This window comes from Malaya genurostris, chromosome 2 (genome assembly GCF_030247185.1).
Source record: "Malaya genurostris strain Urasoe2022 chromosome 2, Malgen_1.1, whole genome shotgun sequence".
NCBI classification, from domain to species: Eukaryota; Metazoa; Arthropoda; class Insecta; order Diptera; family Culicidae; genus Malaya; species Malaya genurostris.
Window position 1 is genome coordinate 123864366 of NC_080571.1, and position 20122 is coordinate 123884487.

Consider the following 20122-nt stretch of genomic DNA (forward strand, 5'->3'; position numbering starts at 1 on the left):
ACTTTTTGAAACTCATTCATTCTTTGTGTGGTTTCTATTCCACATCTGCTTACAACCTATCATAAAATTTTCGAAAGTTTAAAAATTCCAAGCGATTGGTGCACCCAAACTCATATACATACTCATAAAATTGTCAGTGCATAACTTAAGTTAAAACGTTTGAAGGCATTTTTTTTATCATATTAGGCAAAATTTATTAATTTCGCTAATTTACTCACCCCTCCGTGCACCTTTGCTGATCACAACAGAAATGATTTCCTGCATCATTTATTTCCGAATTTACAAGAAGTAGTTTTTACATCAACAAATACACGTTTTCCTATAGAATGTAAACGTTTATTGTATAGATTTTTTCAGGAAATAGTGCAAAGCAGTAATATAATTAGGTATTTCAAAAATGCGCTCACTGAAAATATTGGACGTCACATTCCAACAACCCTCCCTCTTCCCCCTGTCACAAAAGGTCACGTTTTGAGATACACCACCCTCCCCCTTGCGGCATGACGTCTTTTACGGACAGCCCCTTAGCAATTCAACGAAGATTTTAGATTACGATAAATCAGAATTTTAAAAAAGCGCCTCGTTGCAAAGTACTTATAGCCTTGAACAAGCAATTATTATTAGAATCTCTAGTAAAATTGATTACGGTACACCAGGTTCCGTAATCTGCTGTAGAGTGGAAAGGTATAAGAGAACTGCTTGATCCAGTATGTGATGCGTTAAAACATAACTTACCGCAGACTTTGGTAACTATTGCCTCCAATATTAGACATATGACAAAACAAAAAAAAATCAAAAACTTATTAGCCTGAAAGTAGATTCTGCATTTCGACATGACCGACACAATTTTGGACTGAATGCCCAATTCTCGGATCATTATTGTGAACAAAAATCCATTATATATACGGGCAACTTTTTCCCTTCTTCTTTTTGCCTTATCATTAATCTAATAAGCAATGTATGAAATCACTTGAGGTAAAAGGTTCAAAGTGATATCCGGGTGGAAACTGGAATACGAAGGCAGAACTAGAGAATTCACAACAATTGCTAAAAATTTCCCAAAAGTTCAACACAAAGCATCGTTTGACCTTAAAAACTGCAAGGATCAGCCCCATTGGATTGTTCGAGGCATTGATGTGGAACAAGGTAACCAAAATTTCTAATGATCTAATGATTTTCAATCAAACAGTTCAATCAATCGTCACACTTTCGAATCCGGAATTGCTTAGATTGATGTTTATTAGGAACCGAATGCGTGATCCCAGAATATAGACTGTCTTGATTTGTATTTGTTTTGTAGCCGACGAAATTACATCATTAGCCCAAATGTATGATATTATATCTCTGTACATACTTGCGATACGGATTTCGATATTTAAGCTTCTCTTCGTCAAGCTTGTGTTCAAGTTTCGTATGCACGCAGATATTTTTATATTGTTAAGTTTCTCTTTCATTACTACCATTCTGTGATTTTGGTTGAAGCGATAAACTTTTTTTCATTATTAATCGAGTTAATCTTATATAAAGTAGAAATTAATCTTAAGCACTTAAAATTTACCCTCGCATGACGCAAGATCAGAGCATACCAATTAAAGCTTCGAATCGTTCTATAGTCTTGCTGTCTAGCAACAACCTAAATCTGGCATGCTACACGTAGGACTGAAACGTTAGCTTTAATTTCGCTTTTATTCATAGATTCGCGTGCTGACAACAGCTTTGCTTTTGTATCGATTGACCAATCAGAGCGATGCTTTCCCATTAATGTATCGCTTACTTATCTCCGTAATTGTTCATATTTCTTAACTAAGTTACTAAAATTTTGGAACTTTTTTACCAGAATGTGAAATGTGCTATACTTTACCACTTTCGAATATTGGTTATTACTGGAATAGTAAGGAACATGTTTGTGATAGTGTCACAACATTCGGAAGATAAACTAAACTTGCTTACTTGATTGCTTTTTTTTGCTTCAATCTCTCCGTTCCCTTTATAAAAATGTTTTAAATTTAATTATCTGTAGTAATATTTTTTAATATTGTGTATCTGAAAGCAAGCCATTTGTCTCGACCCAATTGTCTAGACAAAAAAAAATCATTTTTTTCGAACAATTTCTGTACACAGGAAAGCATAGCGATACAAATTGTGATCCCTTTCACTTTTCTCCAGTCATGTGGGACAATATTATCCTCAAGGATTCAACATAAACTCAACAAGCGCCTTTTGTCAGAGTCAACAAGTTGAATTTGATTCTGCCTAACCCCGTGGCTTTACTGTTACAAGACAAGAGCACGAGTGAGAATTCTACCATCGAAAACGGTGTTTCGTTCGTACTTGATTCGTATTTTCAAACTTTAGAAACTAAGCTAAATCAAGCTTAAGAAACGTCTAATGTCGCGTAGTTTCTATAATTATAAGGTGTTCCGTTTTTCCAAAACTCGATCAATGATGAAGCTCTCTTCGCATTTAATTCTGAGTACTCTTTGTCCCACCACGGTTTGGGAGGGCGGATGTTAGTTTTCTTGCCGGGTACACGTTTCGTCTGAGCTTAAATCGCGGTGTCGAGAATCAAGCCAGTCAAAAACATGTACTCTTCCTCCGGAGGAAGTTCTTGTGTTGTTTATAGTTTCTCAGACATTGAATTTGCGTAACATTTCCAATGAATATTTTAAACAATCGACGCAGGCTTAGCCATCGAAGAAGATCCTGAATGCTCTGTATTCGATAACTCCAAAAGGCTAGTCGATCTTCAATCTCAAACATGACAGTACATTTTAAACATATGTTACAGGAAATCAACCCTTCAATATATATTCCTATCCGTGACAGCATCTTAAATGTCCCTGACTCAGGACACTGTTATAATCATTCAAGATCTGCAAAAAGATAAAAAAAGAGGTTACGTCTCTGCAAAAAGAACGATGTAAACACCTCTATAAAATACTTCATTCATTAGAATGGTGGCAAGAAGTTAGAAAGCGGAGTTTGTATAGAATGGATTTGTAAGCAGCAGTGACGGGTTATCAAGATATGCCAGTGAGCAACCGCATCTGTGTTGAAAATGAAAGGCTATTTCTTCAACAACAGTTTGATCAACGCATACGCACCAACAAACGACACATCTGATGATGTAAAGAACGAATTCTATGAGCATATGGATAAGACCTACGGAGACCGTCCTGAATATTTCGTGATCATCTTCGGGGATGTAAATGCCGGTCATAAGGGAAGAATTATTTAGCCCAGTGATTGGCAAGAAGAGCTTTCGCTTATCTATCAACGAAAACGGTTTTAGGTGGATCAGTCTCGAAATGAAGTGGAGTGGGGTGAACACATTCGGCATGTTAAAGAAAACACCCACATGAAACATGAGACATGCACCCTAATTGACCATAATATCAGATATCATCAATGTTAGGAACTTGCGATGACCAACCGTTCATTCAGACCATCTAGTTGTACCCGCTCCAAGCAACATAAATATTAAGAGTTGAGAGCATCATTGAACGAACAATTGATCAGAGAGAGCACGCGCAGAAAAAGGAATGAGGATGAAAATAGAATAAGAACTTCTTAAAGTTGAAAGCAAGCGTCTAAACTCCGCACTCTAGCAAGTAATCGGAATGGTCTGGGAAGGAGTGTTCAACGCATTACATTTTCAGAAGGATTTCTTTCTCACAATTCCAAGTATAGACAGGATGTTCTAATCTAATTACTATTTGCTATAAAAAAATTCCATCTCGAGTTATTTATTTCAGTGTCACTGTTGATGCGTGACGTGAAGTAAGATTAAAACTTTATAAAAGTATTTATTTTGATTGTTTGCAATCAACATCAAAACAAACTGAGTTCAAACTTTAAACGCATACAGTCGACAATGTTTATAGATTTGCAATAAAATAAATAGTTGCTCGGAATCATGCTGTGAGGGTATGGATTCGGGTTTGAGGAACTTAGATAAATAAATACTTCGCAATGTGATGAACGCTTTCGTTTCTGTGATGTTTTGGTATCAAAGTGCTACTCAAAAATATCCTATAGCTTCTTTATCGTTCCCGTACTTCCAGACGTAGTGTCGGTAGCAGAAGATTCGGAGCTGAGCTCCCGTTGTAAGGCTACGGATCGGGTGATCGGCAAACGTGACATAGATGCGGAAGATACTGGTTGGGATTCTGATCGGCTGTCAGACTGATCAGCTTCCTTCGAAGGAGAGGTCTTGAATGATGATGGGTGTTTAATCGTACTTGGAGGTTTTATATAGCTGTAATGGCTTTCTGGCTTATGTTCTATACAAATGATATCAACTGCTGGTTCCTCGGAAGGAGACAGTTGTTCAATATCTTCCGAGTTCTGTCGAGACATGGTCACGTAGGTATTTTCCTGATGTTTGGGCAGTAGTGGCCCAACGTGCAGCGTGTTGAGAGAAATCATCGGTTCTTCTTCTATTGGTGGCTCTTCGGCCATCAACGGAGGTGAGCTGAGGAAATTATTACTGGCTCTGTGCTTCGAAGATCGTCTCCCAAGTGTTGACGAAATCCTCGGCGGTGGCGCTGGTACAAGTCGGTAACTGTCTCTTCGTAAGCTATTATAATTAGTCAACAAAAATGACTGTGGTGGTAAAGAACGACGTTTCATGGAAGCTGTTGCCCCCGGCATTCCATTTGGATTTGGATAGTCTGGGAGGACCTTCGGGAAGTTCCTTCGTTGGATTACTTTTAATGCCTCCTCGGGTGAGAGTGGGTCTTTCTCAACACTTTTGTCTCTAGACGTGACGTTTATATCTCCTGGCTCTATAAAACTTGTAATTTCTTCACATTGACTCGAATTGTTGCTGTAGATTGCATTTTTGTTAGGCCTCAAATTTTTCGGTTCGATCTTATAATCCCCATCGTTGTAAGAATAAGATGAACTTGAACTGGAGCACTGTTGCCGTACTTCAGAATCGCACGGCGAATTTTGGCTTACACTCTCTTCATAATCATCCGGTGAAGCATACTCGAATGATTTAGCTTTGGTAATTTCTATGGGTTCTTGCCGTAGGATGCTGTTACTACGAGCTTGTGGTGTAGCATCGACTGCCACACTAATCTTCTGAGGCATACTTTGGTTTTCTTGCTGAAGCATTGGAATCGGTCCTACTCCATCGCACTCAGGTTGGTTCGGGCAATAGTCTTGCGAAATCCAATCACACACTTTTGTATGCGGATCGACCGTTTCTCCACTGAATTGTCTTGGAAGAGTAAAATTGTTCGACTTCATTACCGACTCGTATGGATTTGATTTTCTGATCATATCTAAAATATAACTCTCTTCAGCATCGTTCAGTTTTGAACGTTTATCGTTCATGGATGCCGCACTTCCTAAAATGTTGTCGTCAAATTTTCTTTTCACTTTCTTATTTCCTATGCTGCGTTTTATGACATATCCTACAATGACGAAGATATTGAACAGCAAAAATACTATCGCAACGGCAATTAGCATTGTTAGAGACGCATCCGTTTTCAATATATCCGATCCGTCCGATTCCTGTTCTACATTCGCTGGTTCCGGGCTTTCTTTCACTGGTGCCTCTGCAGGTACTCCTTGAGAAGTAGATTGGGCGCTATTATATATTCCTGGTCCCGCTGTGTGTGAATCTTTCATCCGATAAACCAACGCTTTGAACGAATCCTCAGTTGGTTTTTCTACATCAACCTTTATCGGAAATAGGTTAATGTGGCCAGTGATGAACTCCGGACTAGACGTCGTTAGTCTCCGATCCGGTGGACTGAGAAACTCTGAGTACGGCGAATAGGGCTTCGATGTCGTGATTCGCTTCAGTTCCTCCGGCAATTTCTGATTCCAGAATTTCATATACTTCTGACGATAGTGACGACTAACTACGGGTGTTAACCCGAGATGCAGAAAGCTCTGATTGACACTGTTGAACTCCGGCCAGTCTACATCGTAGTAACGCCAATCCTCCGGGTTCATATTGAGAAACAGGTCCTTCCAAGGTGCCTTTGGATTTCTGCAAAAAATGAAATTTGATTAGCTCGCAGAATTGGATTTGAATTAACTTGAAAACGCACCCCGTTTGAGCGAAATTGGAAAAATATTTCATTACTGCTTCAGAGAAAAGTCGTTCCCTGGCGTTGTAGTGGGTCTGAAATGGACCCACTTGTCCAAGAGGAGCACCAAATACGTAAGCCAAGTCTTCACCCACCACACTCTGCGACAGCTGAAAAAATATAATTAACATAAACGTAAGAATTTTTCAAAGTTTAATCTGATACATTAAAAGTTAAACAAACGAAAACAACGTGAAAATGTACGCATATATCATAGCTCAACAGGAAACCAAACTAAAATTCATATCTAACCAGCATCATGATTTCAGCTTGTCAATTATGCGCAGATGTGAAAATCATGTTCCGAATGAATTATTGCTATATCTCATGAACAGTTTGTTAGAATAATTTGGAGTCTTCGGCAATGTTTCAGGTAATTATTGGAACTATATGTGTGTTTTGTCGTGAATACGACTTACTTTACTATGGGGTGCCTTTTCAAAATTTACCCTCTGAGAGCGTGATAAGTTTTTGATCGTGAATATCTCTTGTTGTATCTAACGAATCAACATAATTTTTGCTACATGCCATCGGAAATATGATCACAATTTTATGATAAAATTTTCAGTTGTGTGACATAATCTCAAATAGTTCAAAATTAAACTTTTCTGAAATATTTGGTATAAACGAGTATCAAAGAGGATAATTCATAAGGCGCGTTTACCTTTCTCGTATTTTGATAGCTCATAGCTCAGTGATCTGTGAAAGGATTTATATAATCTAACTACCAATAGAATCGAAATTTTTCAACTTAAACTTGTATAGCAACTGCATTGAAGTATTTCAATAGTACACTATTGAAAAACCTGTCTCATTTGACCCATGTCAACATCAGCCAATCAGAACGCGGGAAATCAAAACGCCAATCAGACAACAATGGGATTTTATTTAGCCCCGGGTGCACATTTATCAAGGTTTAGATAGAATATTAGAAGCAAATTCAATAAATTCTAGGCTTGTAATGATTTTGAAATATAGCAGTGTTAGTATTTTGTAGCGCACAATTAGTATCGAATTTCGTTGAGTCAGTGAGAAAAAATTTATCCGATAAAAAATGTACGGCTGGTGGATTATGTCACTTATACCCTTATATCTCCGAAACCAGATATGACAGACGTTTGGTTTTCGAGCTTAATCGATAAATAGCATCACTCAAACAAGTCGAAGCATGTAAAAATCGGTTTAGTCATCACTTATGCCATTATAACCCTGGAAGCAGAAGTGACAGCCAGTTGAACTTCGTACTAGATCAATGGCCCAATAGTTTGCAGTCGGTTTTTTCAGTAATTGTGTATACTTTTGATAGAGAAACGCAAAACATTCAAAAGCAACACATGCAGTAACGCTTTTAATCGAATCCAAATTAATTGAGTGTTCACATTCGTATCACTTTTCCGAACCATACCCGATTTTTTTTCGTTTTCCTAAATAGCAAAAAAGTATACTTTTGAACATTAATTTATTTTACTAACTAATGGGTTGTTCCGGGCGCAATGTTTTTGGAGTATATCGATTGTTTGGTTACGAAGTTTGTGTGTATAAAGAAGGGAGGGAGGGGTAAATTTTGGAGGCGTAAATCATTCTGTATTGCAGGCAATCCTCATCCTCGGTACGCCACTGTTTGTTACTAAGTCGGATAAGCCATCTTGGGTACAGTTTATTTGAAGGGGCGGGTAGGGTCTAACACTTTTGAAAAATCATTTATTATTTTCTTTATATTGTCTTCACAGATAAAAATATTTTGTGAATTTACATCTATTTTCATGCACATATTTGGAGGAGGTAATTAAACATAAAATTACTTTACAATTCTGTACGTTTCAATGTAATTTAATCGCAAAATAAGCGTTAATTGAAAGATACAGTTATATTAATTGAAAATTCAATGCAATTCAATTTAGTTTTGCATCGATGAAGGTTTTCAATCAAAATTTCGATTCAACCCATGTCTATTCTATGTTACTATTGATTTACATCTCGTGTAAATTTCATTATTTCTTTCTGTGTTATTGTAAAACATTTCAAGAATATTCTGTGAAATTTCCAAGCCTATTTAAACGAAACTCTGGAAGTTATGGACCTTTATCTATAGCTATCTCATTCTGCGAAGAATCAAGAGCTCGTCGTACAGGCCCAAGATTTCTACTTCGATTGACTTCAAACTTGACAAAACATTCTTGAAATGTTTCATTATAATAAATTATAAAAGAAAAAATATGATTTTTTGAATATTTTAGGCCCTATGGACTCCCTGGAGTAATTAATTGTTACCATTAAATTTAAAGACAAAAAACTTTAAACGCATTTTTCTCGAAAGCAGGTTTTGAAAGTCCGTGTCCATCGTCATTCAAAAACTACTGCACCAAGTTTTTTAAATGTTTGCACACATTTTCTACATATAAAAAACCAACGTTTTCCTTTTCGTTGTCTGTTACTTTGGGGAGGTTTAACAGCTACAAAATGGCGATTTTTTTCTTGAAAAATCGTAGTTTTCACTTTAAACCAGAGGTGGAAATAAGCCCATTTTGCGCATGAACATGTGAATCAAGATTTCCGATTGTGAATCAAAAAACCGAACACCGTGAATTAAAAAATTGGGTAACAAAACTAAAACTGCGATTGTGTTTTAAATTATGGAAAATGAAATTGACCTTTTTAAATTCTAAGTAAAACCAAAAGGATGTAGCCGGGTTTTCATATAAAAACTGCCCCCAAACAGAAAAAAAGTTGATATACGCTGTTTGAAAGGGTTTATATTGGAGATGATTTTCCCAACATTTTAACCCTTTAACTGCCAAATTGGTGGAGTTAGGGTGGTTCTTCTGATTCTTATTATGTTTAAATTTTTTAAAAACCCTAATATATTTAAGGAATTATGGGAAACCTAACAGATTTTTTCCAGAATTTTTTAAAATGTATTTCATGTGAAAAAAAATGTTAAAAATTTTTATTCGCACTTACAATTTTGGTGCCAAAAATTAATCATTGATGAGTGCATTACGCTGTATTTTTTCAGATTTTTAAAACATGTGGACGGGTATAATTGTCATCATCCGATGGAGACGCATGGTATTTAGTTCTAAAATCATATATCACATGCCCTTAGAACTAAATACCATGCGTTTCCATCTACAACTTGAGTTCAGGGCTTAAGAAAGAATTTTCATAAGGAATGATCGGTGAGAGAAACATGAATCAGAACTAATGAACTGACATATATTTAGGTTTTAATATACGGTTTCAAGTATTTATTCATTAACTAATAAGTCATTTTCATTTATTTTACACTTATTGTACTCAAATCAAATAATAACCATATTTAGTAAAAATTCTTAAGGACAATTAAATTATAGTTCTTTTGCAGAAAAAAGTATTCCTAGATACCAAGCGCAAAAGCAAGGAAAATTCGAAACCAAGCGAAATCTAAAAAACTATCAGTTTTAATGTAAAATGTTCGTCGACGTTCTGTATCACTTGGCTATTCATACGCCAAGTTGCCTGAAACTGCTCAACAAGACAGCTAAAGTCAAACGGCTTAAGCTCATAAAGACGGATTAATCAAACTGAGATCGGACTGACAGTAAATCCGTCGAAACAAAATGTATGAGAGGGAAAGGCTTTAAAATATAACATCTTCCCACTCGAATAATTGTGCGTGGCGACGACATCGTGGTGGTTCATGAATTCGTGTATTTATTCATTTATGACCGCAGATAAGGATACAAGAAAAGTAATATGTCACCATAAGAAATTGATCAACGGCGTATAAACCACGGTTTTCAACAGCAGCTGGGAGATCCACCAATCATACGTTTAGCTGAAATTGGACAGCTGCGATCGACAGGGCATGTCATCAGGATAACGGACGGCAAACATTAGAAAATGGTTCTTGAATGTGATTCGGCAGACTCAAGAAAAAGAGAAGCATAGCGAGCAAGGTGGATCGATCAAATGGAGGTAACGAGTGGTCATAGTCTGAGCTATATGGAGACGACTTCTAAATACATAATAAACGGTCTTGAGCTGATACGTGAGAAAAGTACTCCACGAAACACCAGAAAAAGACTACTAAGACTGACTGCAAGTAAATTCGATGAACTATATTTGCGAAAGCGTTTGAAATTCAATTTTTATACATAGCTCAGTTTCTCATTCATTCTTAGTATATATATATATATATATATATATATATATATATATATATATATATATATATATATATATATATATATATATATATATATATATATATATATATATATATATATATATATATATATATATATATATATATATATATATATATATATATATATATATATATTCCGATTAAAGCAATAAAATAATACGATTTTCTGAAACTGTTTAATAAAGGGGTCCTCTTCAGGAAATAGCAAAGAACTGAAAATATTAAGTTTAAAAGAACATGTTGTTTGTATGGAAAATCGACGATGCGAATTAATACGTTCTTTTTGGGTCTTCGAGACTTGCTGCAGGCGCTTTGGCTTGATTTCTATCTGGTTTATAGTATTTCTTAGGACTACTAATAGCCAACCTCGAAACCTCCAGACTATCCCGCAAGATGTTGAAGTTAGAAACGAATTACAACCGTCCGCTGACACACATGTTCACTAATGCATTTCCTACATCATTACTTGGTAAATCAAGCCAGGCGTGTGGGCGTGTGTAAATAAAAGAAGGAATAAAATTCTTTAATCATTATTAATTACGTCAATACTCAAGCTCTGAGCTCAAGTTGTAGATGGAAACGCATGGTATTTAGTTCTACGGGCATTTGATATATGATTTTAGAACTAAATACCATGCGTCTCCATCGGATGATGACAATTTGATGGAGACGCATGGTTTTCCAAATGATTTATTTTTTTAAAGTGTGATATTATACCCGTCCACATTTTTTGAAAATCGGACAAAAATACAGCGTCATGTACTCATAAATAATTTTTTTTGATGTAAAGTCTAGAGTGGTACCAAAATTGTAAGTGCGATTAAAAACAAATTCGAAAATTTTGAACATTTTTTTTTCACATGAAAAAAATTTTGAAAAATTTTGAAAAAAATCAGAAAGGTTTCCCATAATTCTTGAAATATTCCTGAATTTTTTTTTTGCTAAAGAGTTTTTGAAAAATTTAAATATAATGAAAATCAGAAGAACCACCTTAACTCCACCAATATGGCAGTTAAAGGGTTAAAATTTTGGGAAAATCATCTCCAATATAAACAGCTTATATCAATTTTTTTTCTGTTTGGGGCAGTTTTCATATGAAAACCCGGCTACACCCTTTATTTGCTCAAAAATCATTCATTTCAAAATTCATTATAATATCTACAATAAATATGTGATATGAAAAGTATTATCTTTTCATATCACATATTTATTGTAGATATTTTCATTTATTGTGAATAAAAAAATTTACTTATTTGCACCCCTGCTTTAAACAACCACCAAAAATTAAAAAAAAAATCAAACAGAAACGTTGGGGTCCAGAAAAACTTCTTCTCTAACTATGCTGCATTCATTTGTTCACTTCTGATTAGTCTGCGCTGAGATACAGTGGACACCGCAAATCATGATTTTTAAGAAGCGTCCTCAAAAATATCTTTCCACCGACTTATTTCTCAATATTTTTCCATGAAAAAATTTCAAAATATTGTTCGAATTATGCTTTTCATCATGCAAAACATTCGAATTTAATTTGTTGAACGATAGTTCTGGAAAAAAATTCACAAAATTGATGATTATTTAGATCGTTTAGAACCTAACCCCCCTTAAATTCTACTAGAACCCAAACGGCAAAGATTAACGAGTGAAATAGTAGAAATGAAAATTAGCGAAAAAAAAATCCACAATAGTAGAACAAAGATACGCTGATCAATGAACATATTTCAAATGTAAACGCTTTTTGAATAATTAAAAGATTCATAGAAAATTTCCGGTAGAAAAAATCACTTTTACATTAAACAAATCCATCACTTGAATCATAATCGTATTGACAGTCGTAAGCGAGACTATCCAAATGTTTTATCCAGCGTTAGTCGTTCAACGTGAATTGAAGTGTGTATTGCTATCATTGCGATATATTTCAGCAAAATACTAACTGAATATATTTCGCATAACAAACAAAATTTCTCCAATATTCGGTAAAACAGCCACTTTTTCACTCGACTGAAATTAACATTTGTACAAAACAATGCATGTTTGCTATATTCCATGACGACAATCCGACAGCGAATGATGGCTAGTGTCAGTAGGATCATAACACCAACACATGAAATTGTTCTGTGAACTCGAAATCTTCAATTGAAACAGAATGTACATCAGAATGTAGTACCTAGCTACGCGTTGCTTCTCACACCAAAAATAGTTGCGAACTCGAATTTCTATCCGGAAATTATACAGAGTATTCCCCAACATAGATAATTTGTTGTGATCGCAGCTTTGATTTGCAATCCTACCGCCACTAACAGAATCAATTTTATAAGCAATTATTCAAACTTACCCGCCCGTACTCTCCTGCTTCACTATTATGGGCAAACACGTACATGTAGCATTTGGGGTTAACCTTGGCCAGATACAGTCCTGTTTGCACCATAGGAGCAGCAACCCGAGCGTCAGACAGGATGTCCAGCAGCGTGTCCCGGTGGATATCGGCTAGCGATTTGTTCGGATCAGTAAGGATTCCAGTGTACCTGGAAGGGAATTAAAATTGTTGTAGTGATTATGCGGTGCACAGCAAATTGTCGCTAAGGCTAGCTTCACGGGCGGTCGATAAACATACTCATTGAGTGTAGCAGCCAGGGCCAGGTCGGGCCGGATTTCAAAACGATTTTGCATATAAAACCGCAGTAAATTGTCCCTTTCATTTTCCAGCAATCCGTACGTCAGAGCCACAGCATTCAGTATATTGTATGATTCCAGCTCCGACATTCCATACAGCAAATCGTATCTATTCCGGAAGAGAACACGGAAAACAAACTGAACTCATCTCGAACAAACAACGATGTATCATTCAAATTACCCACTGAATATGTCGCTATACTGGCCCATAACTTTGTGGGGTGTGTTTGGAATCACTAATCCATCTACAATCGGTCCGAAGCGAGTTGAAAACTGGGGCGATGAAATTTTCACATTCAAAATTTCACTGTAGCGTTTTCTGCGCAGGCAAGCCGCAACCTCATCATTGTCACCATTTAGGGGACAGTTAAGGCCTTGGAGCACCTGCATCGTTGATTGCAGTGGATGTTGCGTGAGTGCCCAATCCGATAGAGCAGATCCGGACAGCAAAATCGATCGATGGAACAGCCCTTTTGCAACAGGTGATACCATTAAGAAATTTACACAAGCAGCGCCAGTTCCATGGCCCATCACCGTTACCAGTTTGTGGTCCCCGCCGAATGCTCCGATGTTCTCTTTGATCCACTGCAGGGCTGCGATTTGATCCAGCAAGCCGAAATTGCTCGTCGTATGGTCACTGATTCCCGGCTTCATGAAACCTATCAAAATTTAATTTTGATTATAGCATTCATGATTTATTTTTTGTTTCATTACCGAGAATACCCAACCGGAAGTTGAGTGTTACTACAATCACCCTGCCGTAGCTGGCAAGGATGGATCCATCGTACGGATTGCCACTGTTCCATTCGTATGATTCACCGTGGATGTACACAATCACCGGATATTTCGCCTGTGGTCCAATTCCATCTGAAACCAGGAAAACAAATTAATGAGCATGAATCCGACAGATTCATAATTAGTTCAATTGATTTCAAGCGTATATCAGTTCACCATTCGATGATGAATGATTACAGAAATCAGCTTACCACACGAGCCAATTAAAGAGATATATTGAGTATGGAAACCATTTGTAGACCTTAGTCCTTAAGCCGCGTTTAAGTGTTCAAGTCTGCTTTATAATGGAACCGAAACTTTGAATCCACTCATCTCAACGGCATTCGGGTGTCATACAACCACTGAACGATCGAAAAATTTCCTGTTCACTTCGAATTTTACTTCACGTGCTCAGGAAATGCTGGGTAACCCTTTGAAGTCTAAGCAACATGAGATGCAAAAAAAGGCTTAAAAACATAACATGTGCTTATCTGGTTTTGTCGTGAATACGACTTAAAGCCTGTTCGCACTATACCGGAACGACTAGGACAGGATGGTCCCGTCCCGGTCGCCCCGGTATAGTGCGAACAGGTTTTTACTTTACTATGGGGCGCCTTTTCAAAATTCGAAGCACAAAATTTGCAAAAGCGTTTAATATCGTTTATATCCAGACAGTGTTTGATATCGTAGAATTACACAATTTGGCCCTTCTGCCAGAAATTTATCTCGTACAGCATTTTGACAGTTTCTTTCACTGAAATATTGAAATTCGAAATGAAATAATCGACATCAAAATTCTGTATGTTACTATTTATAACCATAATTGTATACTCAAAGAATTATGCAAAGTTTTCCTTCACAATACTGTATCCGGCCCATTTTCCAACCAGTTGTAGTTTGTAGTCGAAGTTTCTGCTGATTTGCTATATAAAATGCATACACCGACTCAAAAGCCATTAATGAAAGGTTCCTTTCAGAACCACCATTATTTTATCATAAAGAACTATACTGGTTATTTCGTAATATTTAATTGTGTGTCAGAATGTTTAATGTAATTAATCTGTACTTCAGGTTAGGAGTATCGTTTCAAATTCTAGTAGTGAAAAAGAGGAAAGCTTGAACAATCCGCACAATCGATCAAATAATTGATATTCGGAAGTATAAAAAAAGAGTGTCAGTTTTATTCGTATTCACGACATCCAGTTATGTCTCTGACATTACACTCACGTACTTTTTGTATTCAAAGTTTGTTTGCAGACTGTTGCTGTGGAATGCAGCAGGAGTCAAATCACCAGTAACAAACAAGTAAATCATCACTCGTCCGCAGGAGTGGTCAGCAAAAAAAAATTTTTATGAAAAAACATTTGTTTTGGAAGAACCGGTTAAGTTTTTATACCGTTTTTGCATTCAAAGATTTTCTGAACGACAAAAAAAATGTTGTTATCCGGTTTTACCTTTTTTCTAAATATAAAAAACAAGTAAAGCATTCGCTCAAATTTCCGCTTCCGGAATCACAAGGAAATAAAGTTTACTTAATTTAGAATTGGAACAAACTTTTGTTCATATTGTGGCGCTCCTGGTGGACGGATTTGGAAGTTCTTGGCGCCCACGTGTCGGGAATTTTGTCAGCTTTACGTATGATTTTTGACATTCCGCAAATCGACTGTACTTTGTAAACAATCAACATGGAAGCCGAAAGAAGGGAAAAAATTGTGCACAGTTATTTGTAAAATCCATTGTGGTCTGCATCTAGGCTAGCTAAAAACAGCTGAAATTTCCCAGAAATACCGTATGGCGCGTTATCAAACGGTATAAGGAAACATTGACGACGATTCGGAAGCCTCAAGCCAATCGTCGGAGTGGAACTGTCGACCGGAAACTGCGTGGTAAGATTTTGAAGACGATTAAAGAGGAATCCTAATCTATCGGACCGTGATGTGGCCAGAAAATTCGGTGCTGTCCATAGTACCGTGAGGAGAACTCGACTCCGGGAAGGAATCAAGTCGTATCGAGCTAGCAAATAGCCAAATCGGACAATAAAACAGAATAGTGTGGTCAAAATTCGTGCTCGGAAAATATATGATCAGGTGCTGACCAAGTTCGACGGGTGTCTTCTGATGGACGATGAAACCTATGTCAAGGCTGACTTCGGGCAAATCTCAGGTCAAAAATTTTACTTGGCAACGGCTCGGGGGGATGTTCTAGCCAAATTTAAATTTGTTTTTGCCGACAAATTTACAATAAAATTAATGATTTGGCAGGGCATTTGCAGCTGTGGCAAAAAAACGAAAGTTTTCGTTACAAATAAGACAATGACATCGGAACTATACCAAAAAAAGTGTCTCCAAAAACGAATTTTGCCGTTCATTCGATCCCACGACCATCCCGTAATATTTTGGCCAGATTTGGCAAGCAAAGTCGTTCAAGAATGGTATGCAGAGAAAGAGGTCATATTTGTTCCGAAAAACCTTAACCCACCCAACTGCCCCCAGTTCCGCCCTATTAGGAAACACTGGGCAATCATGAAGAGGAGACTCAAAGCAAAGGAAAAGGTTGTCAAAGACATCAATCAGATGACGACCTGGTGGAATAAGATAGCTAAAACGATGGACGAAGAAGGTGTGCGCCGCCTAATGAGCCGTGTTACAGGAAAAATTCGAGAATTCCTTCGAAACCGTGACGAATAATTTTATCCGTATTTTTTCTTAAAAGTGTGAAGAAAACGCAACATTTGTTTAAAAAAGACCTTGAATTCAATAATAAATAACTGAAATACAGGCAATTGTCTTTGTTCCAATTCTATCTGAAGCAAGCTTTATGTACAAATCTATGAGAAAATGGGCACTAAATTTTCTCAGAAATTTCTTAACCGATTTTTACAAACTAAGATGCAAATGAAATTCTTTAAAAACTACAAGGATCAGCCCCATGAGGTTGTTCGTGCTATTGATGTGGAACAACCAACATTTCTAATAATCGACATTTTCAATCAAACTTTTGAATCCGCAATTGCACGAGAGTCTGCTGCGATTGATCTTTATTAGGAATCATCACCGAACACGCGAACCCAGAATGAAGACTCTATTTGTCTTGATCTGTATGTGTTTTTTAGTTGACAAAATTACATCAATATCCCAAATGTATGCAATTATATCTTTGTACATACTTGCGTACGGATTTCGATATTTAAGCTTCTCTTCGTCAAACTAGTGTTCAAGTTTTGTATGCACGCAGTAATTTTTATAGCATTACGTTTCTCTATCATTACAATCTTTCTGCGATGTCGATTGAAGCGGTAAATTCTTAAGCATTCAAAATTTACCCTGGGTAGTTGCGAATTTCTCAGCCGAAAACGACAAAACATGGAATTTCATCCGAACTCGCATGACACAAGATCAGAGCATACCAATTAAAGCTGCAAATCGTTTTATAGCGCTTTCTGCATTGCTGTCTAGCAACAACCGACCTATTGCATGGTACACGTAGGACTAAAGCGTTAGCTATAATTTCGCTTCTATTTATAGATTCGCGTGCTTTCAACAGTTTCGCTTTTGCATCGATTGACCAATCGGAGCGATGCTTTCCCTTTGATATATCACTTATTCCTTCAAAACCATCGTCTATGGCAGGGAAATCCGGTATACCGGAGATTTTTAGCAGACAAGATGCCAGCAATCAATTAATAAATATTTCAATGATATATAATTGAAAATACATGGCTATGAACATTCAAATCAATACGTAGAAATATTTCCAATCAATTGGAGAAATAATATTATTGATTGAAACTTAACTGATTGAGCTGTAAGTGTTCAAAAGCTGACCATTTCTATTTATATTTACACTTAAAATTTCTAATGTGCACCCCTATATAGAAAACAAAGATGTGTTCCACATCAAAAGTCTTGGTTCTGGTATTACAGCGCGATAAGTGAAAAATTTTCAATTTCATGAGAATTAATTCAAAAGTGATAGCGAAACGAGTTGCAAATTTTTATAAAATTAACTCGTAAATTCATCTAGGTGGCAAACCTTGTTAGTTAGTGGATATATAAATCTACTTTGAGTTTACTAGTCTCCGGTTTCCGCTTCCGAACGTACCGTTAATAATGAAAAAATGTTCCAAAAACGATTTCTCAGCAACTGTTAAACCGATTCTTACAAATCATGATTCAAATTGAAGCTATCAGTGTCTTAAGAGACATTGTGCAATTTCATTAAGATCCGACTTTCAAACTGTCATACGAAATTATGTAAAATCGGTACGCATCGGTACGGAAGAAAAAAAAGCCACCGCCTAGCCCACAGCGTGCTTCATTCAATTTGTATATCTATATACAATCTATATTCACTTGACATAACTATTTACAAATTGAAAAGGTGATGGTAGTTTATACCAAAGAAAGTTTTTGATTTTATTCAAGTGTGAAAAAAAATCTTGACAGAATCTTTTAGTGATGTTTTTGAAAATATAAGTAACATGAGAAAGGCACCATTACACCACTACATGGACTGAAAAAGGTTTTTTAATAGAAATACAATAAAAGCAGATCTTAAAAATCTCCGAATACACTATTTAAACATTAAATATGGTTAACAATTTTATTCATTTATGCAATTTTTTAAATTAAATAGAAAACTATTGTCTCAATTAAACGTTGATGCAAGAATATTGAGATGCGAAATGACAAAAAACGTATCATGTCACTGCTCGGTAGATTAAGCATGTTTATACATTGAAAAACCCTTAAATGGATTTTTAAAACTAAGTTATTCTTATCCGATATTGAGCCAGCCATACATTCCGCGTGCAGAACACGCAAAATACATTTCAAACGCAGTGCAAATGTCCCGGTGGACCGTGTAACGGGTCTTAGACAAATAATAGAAAGAACAACTATTTGTGAAGATGGTCACAGCACGGAACGACCGAAATTAGCTCTGCGCCTAATTCGTATTACTATTTTTGAATTAGTTGATTTTAACAATAAAATTTCCAAAATAACTATAAAATTAGTTAAAATTGAGAATTTACTTTGCTGAAAAAACTCTTATTTTTATAGAATGTGTTTAGTTGGCGAATATATACCAGAAATATTTCAATCACGAAACACGAAATACTCATTGACAACTAATTTGGTTATTAAAATCAGAAATTTTTTTCTATTTATCTATGACCATCATTAGTGAAGGACAGCACAAAGAAAACAAAAATGAAATGGGTACTATTAACAAGTTTACTCATGAGAAGTGTCAAAGCAAAACAATCCATTAAAAAGCTAAAAAGGACAGTCTTGTTAAAACTGCTTGCAAATTATTTTGATGTTGTTAGTATGTGTTACGATAAATTAAATTTCTAAACCGATTTGAAAAAATGACGTAAACTCTTAGTGAAAAGTGTATTTGTTCAGAATTTGTGCGCATTTGATGCGATTGTGCGTAATAATGTTTTTACGCGGAACAGTGAAGTGAGTTTCGAATGTTGCACTCTAATTGTATTTGTCAAATGATGTTTTTTGGATCTTCTAACCTTCTGGGCTACTTGTATTCAGTTTTTGTTTTCCGAGTGCTCAAATTTTCAGTGAGAGAGTCGATTTCGCGAAGTGTAATGAAGAAAACAGCGATTTAGGAGAAAAAATTTCAAAAAGAAGTTTATGTTTCGTTTATGTCTTTTTCTCCAACACAACATCGTATTTATACCTGCCAATATAGGGACCGTGCTCGAGGGCGTGGTTTAGTGGCCGGCGACGACAGCGCACGAGGCGGCGAGTGGAAAAAACAATGCTACCATAGCAAAACTTGTAAACTGAGTTTGAAAATACTTTCTAGCGTATTTTCTCTGCGGATTTTTTCCGAACCCTATGGAATTATTCGCGTGTGGTGCGAACGATTGTTCAACATCGACTGACTATTAAATTTTGAATCGAATTATTCATTCTGTATCTAAATACGGCCACGTCATTTTCTGTCATTGCAGTTGGATTTGTGTCTAATATTTGTCATATTCACTCGAATTCAAACACTCAAACGATATTCTCAGCACATTAAATGATTTTTCAATCGACTTGACCAGAAACACTGAAAAATATCTTGCTAAAACATTCCAATTTCAGACCATTCGTAAAAATTGCTTCTGTGTAATTTCTTTTTATACTTTTACTCAAAGAAAATACCCCAATAAAAAGTTTAAACATTTTTTAAATGAAGTTAGTTTATCTCGAAGTTATTCTTACTTTCGCTGAATTGCAATTATTACACCACTTGCTATTACTTTATTTTCAGAGCAAAATAGACCCAAATAATTTTCCATCCGTCAAACTTTGAAATGGGCCACAGTTTTAGAAAAATTTAACTACTCGATAAAAAAAAACTGCCCGACTGT

General features: G+C 36.1%; 1 protein-coding gene across 4 annotated transcripts in view; it reads right to left on the minus strand.

Moving 5' to 3' along the window:
• Positions 1-3696: 3696 nt before the first annotated feature.
• Positions 3697-20122, minus strand: part of LOC131427034 (uncharacterized) — a 101851-nt gene continuing 85425 nt past the window's right edge. For all 4 annotated transcript variants that reach the window (XM_058589915.1, XM_058589914.1, XM_058589912.1 and 1 more), the window contains 6 exons: positions 13681-13833; positions 13148-13625; positions 12908-13075; positions 12629-12818; positions 6069-6217; positions 3697-6007 (listed from right to left, as the gene is read on the minus strand). In XM_058589915.1, coding sequence (XP_058445898.1) covers positions 4033-6007; positions 6069-6217; positions 12629-12818; positions 12908-13075; positions 13148-13625; positions 13681-13833 — 3113 coding nt within the window. In that variant the 3' untranslated portion in view covers positions 3697-4032. The remainder of the gene's footprint in view (positions 6008-6068; positions 6218-12628; positions 12819-12907; positions 13076-13147; positions 13626-13680; positions 13834-20122) is intronic.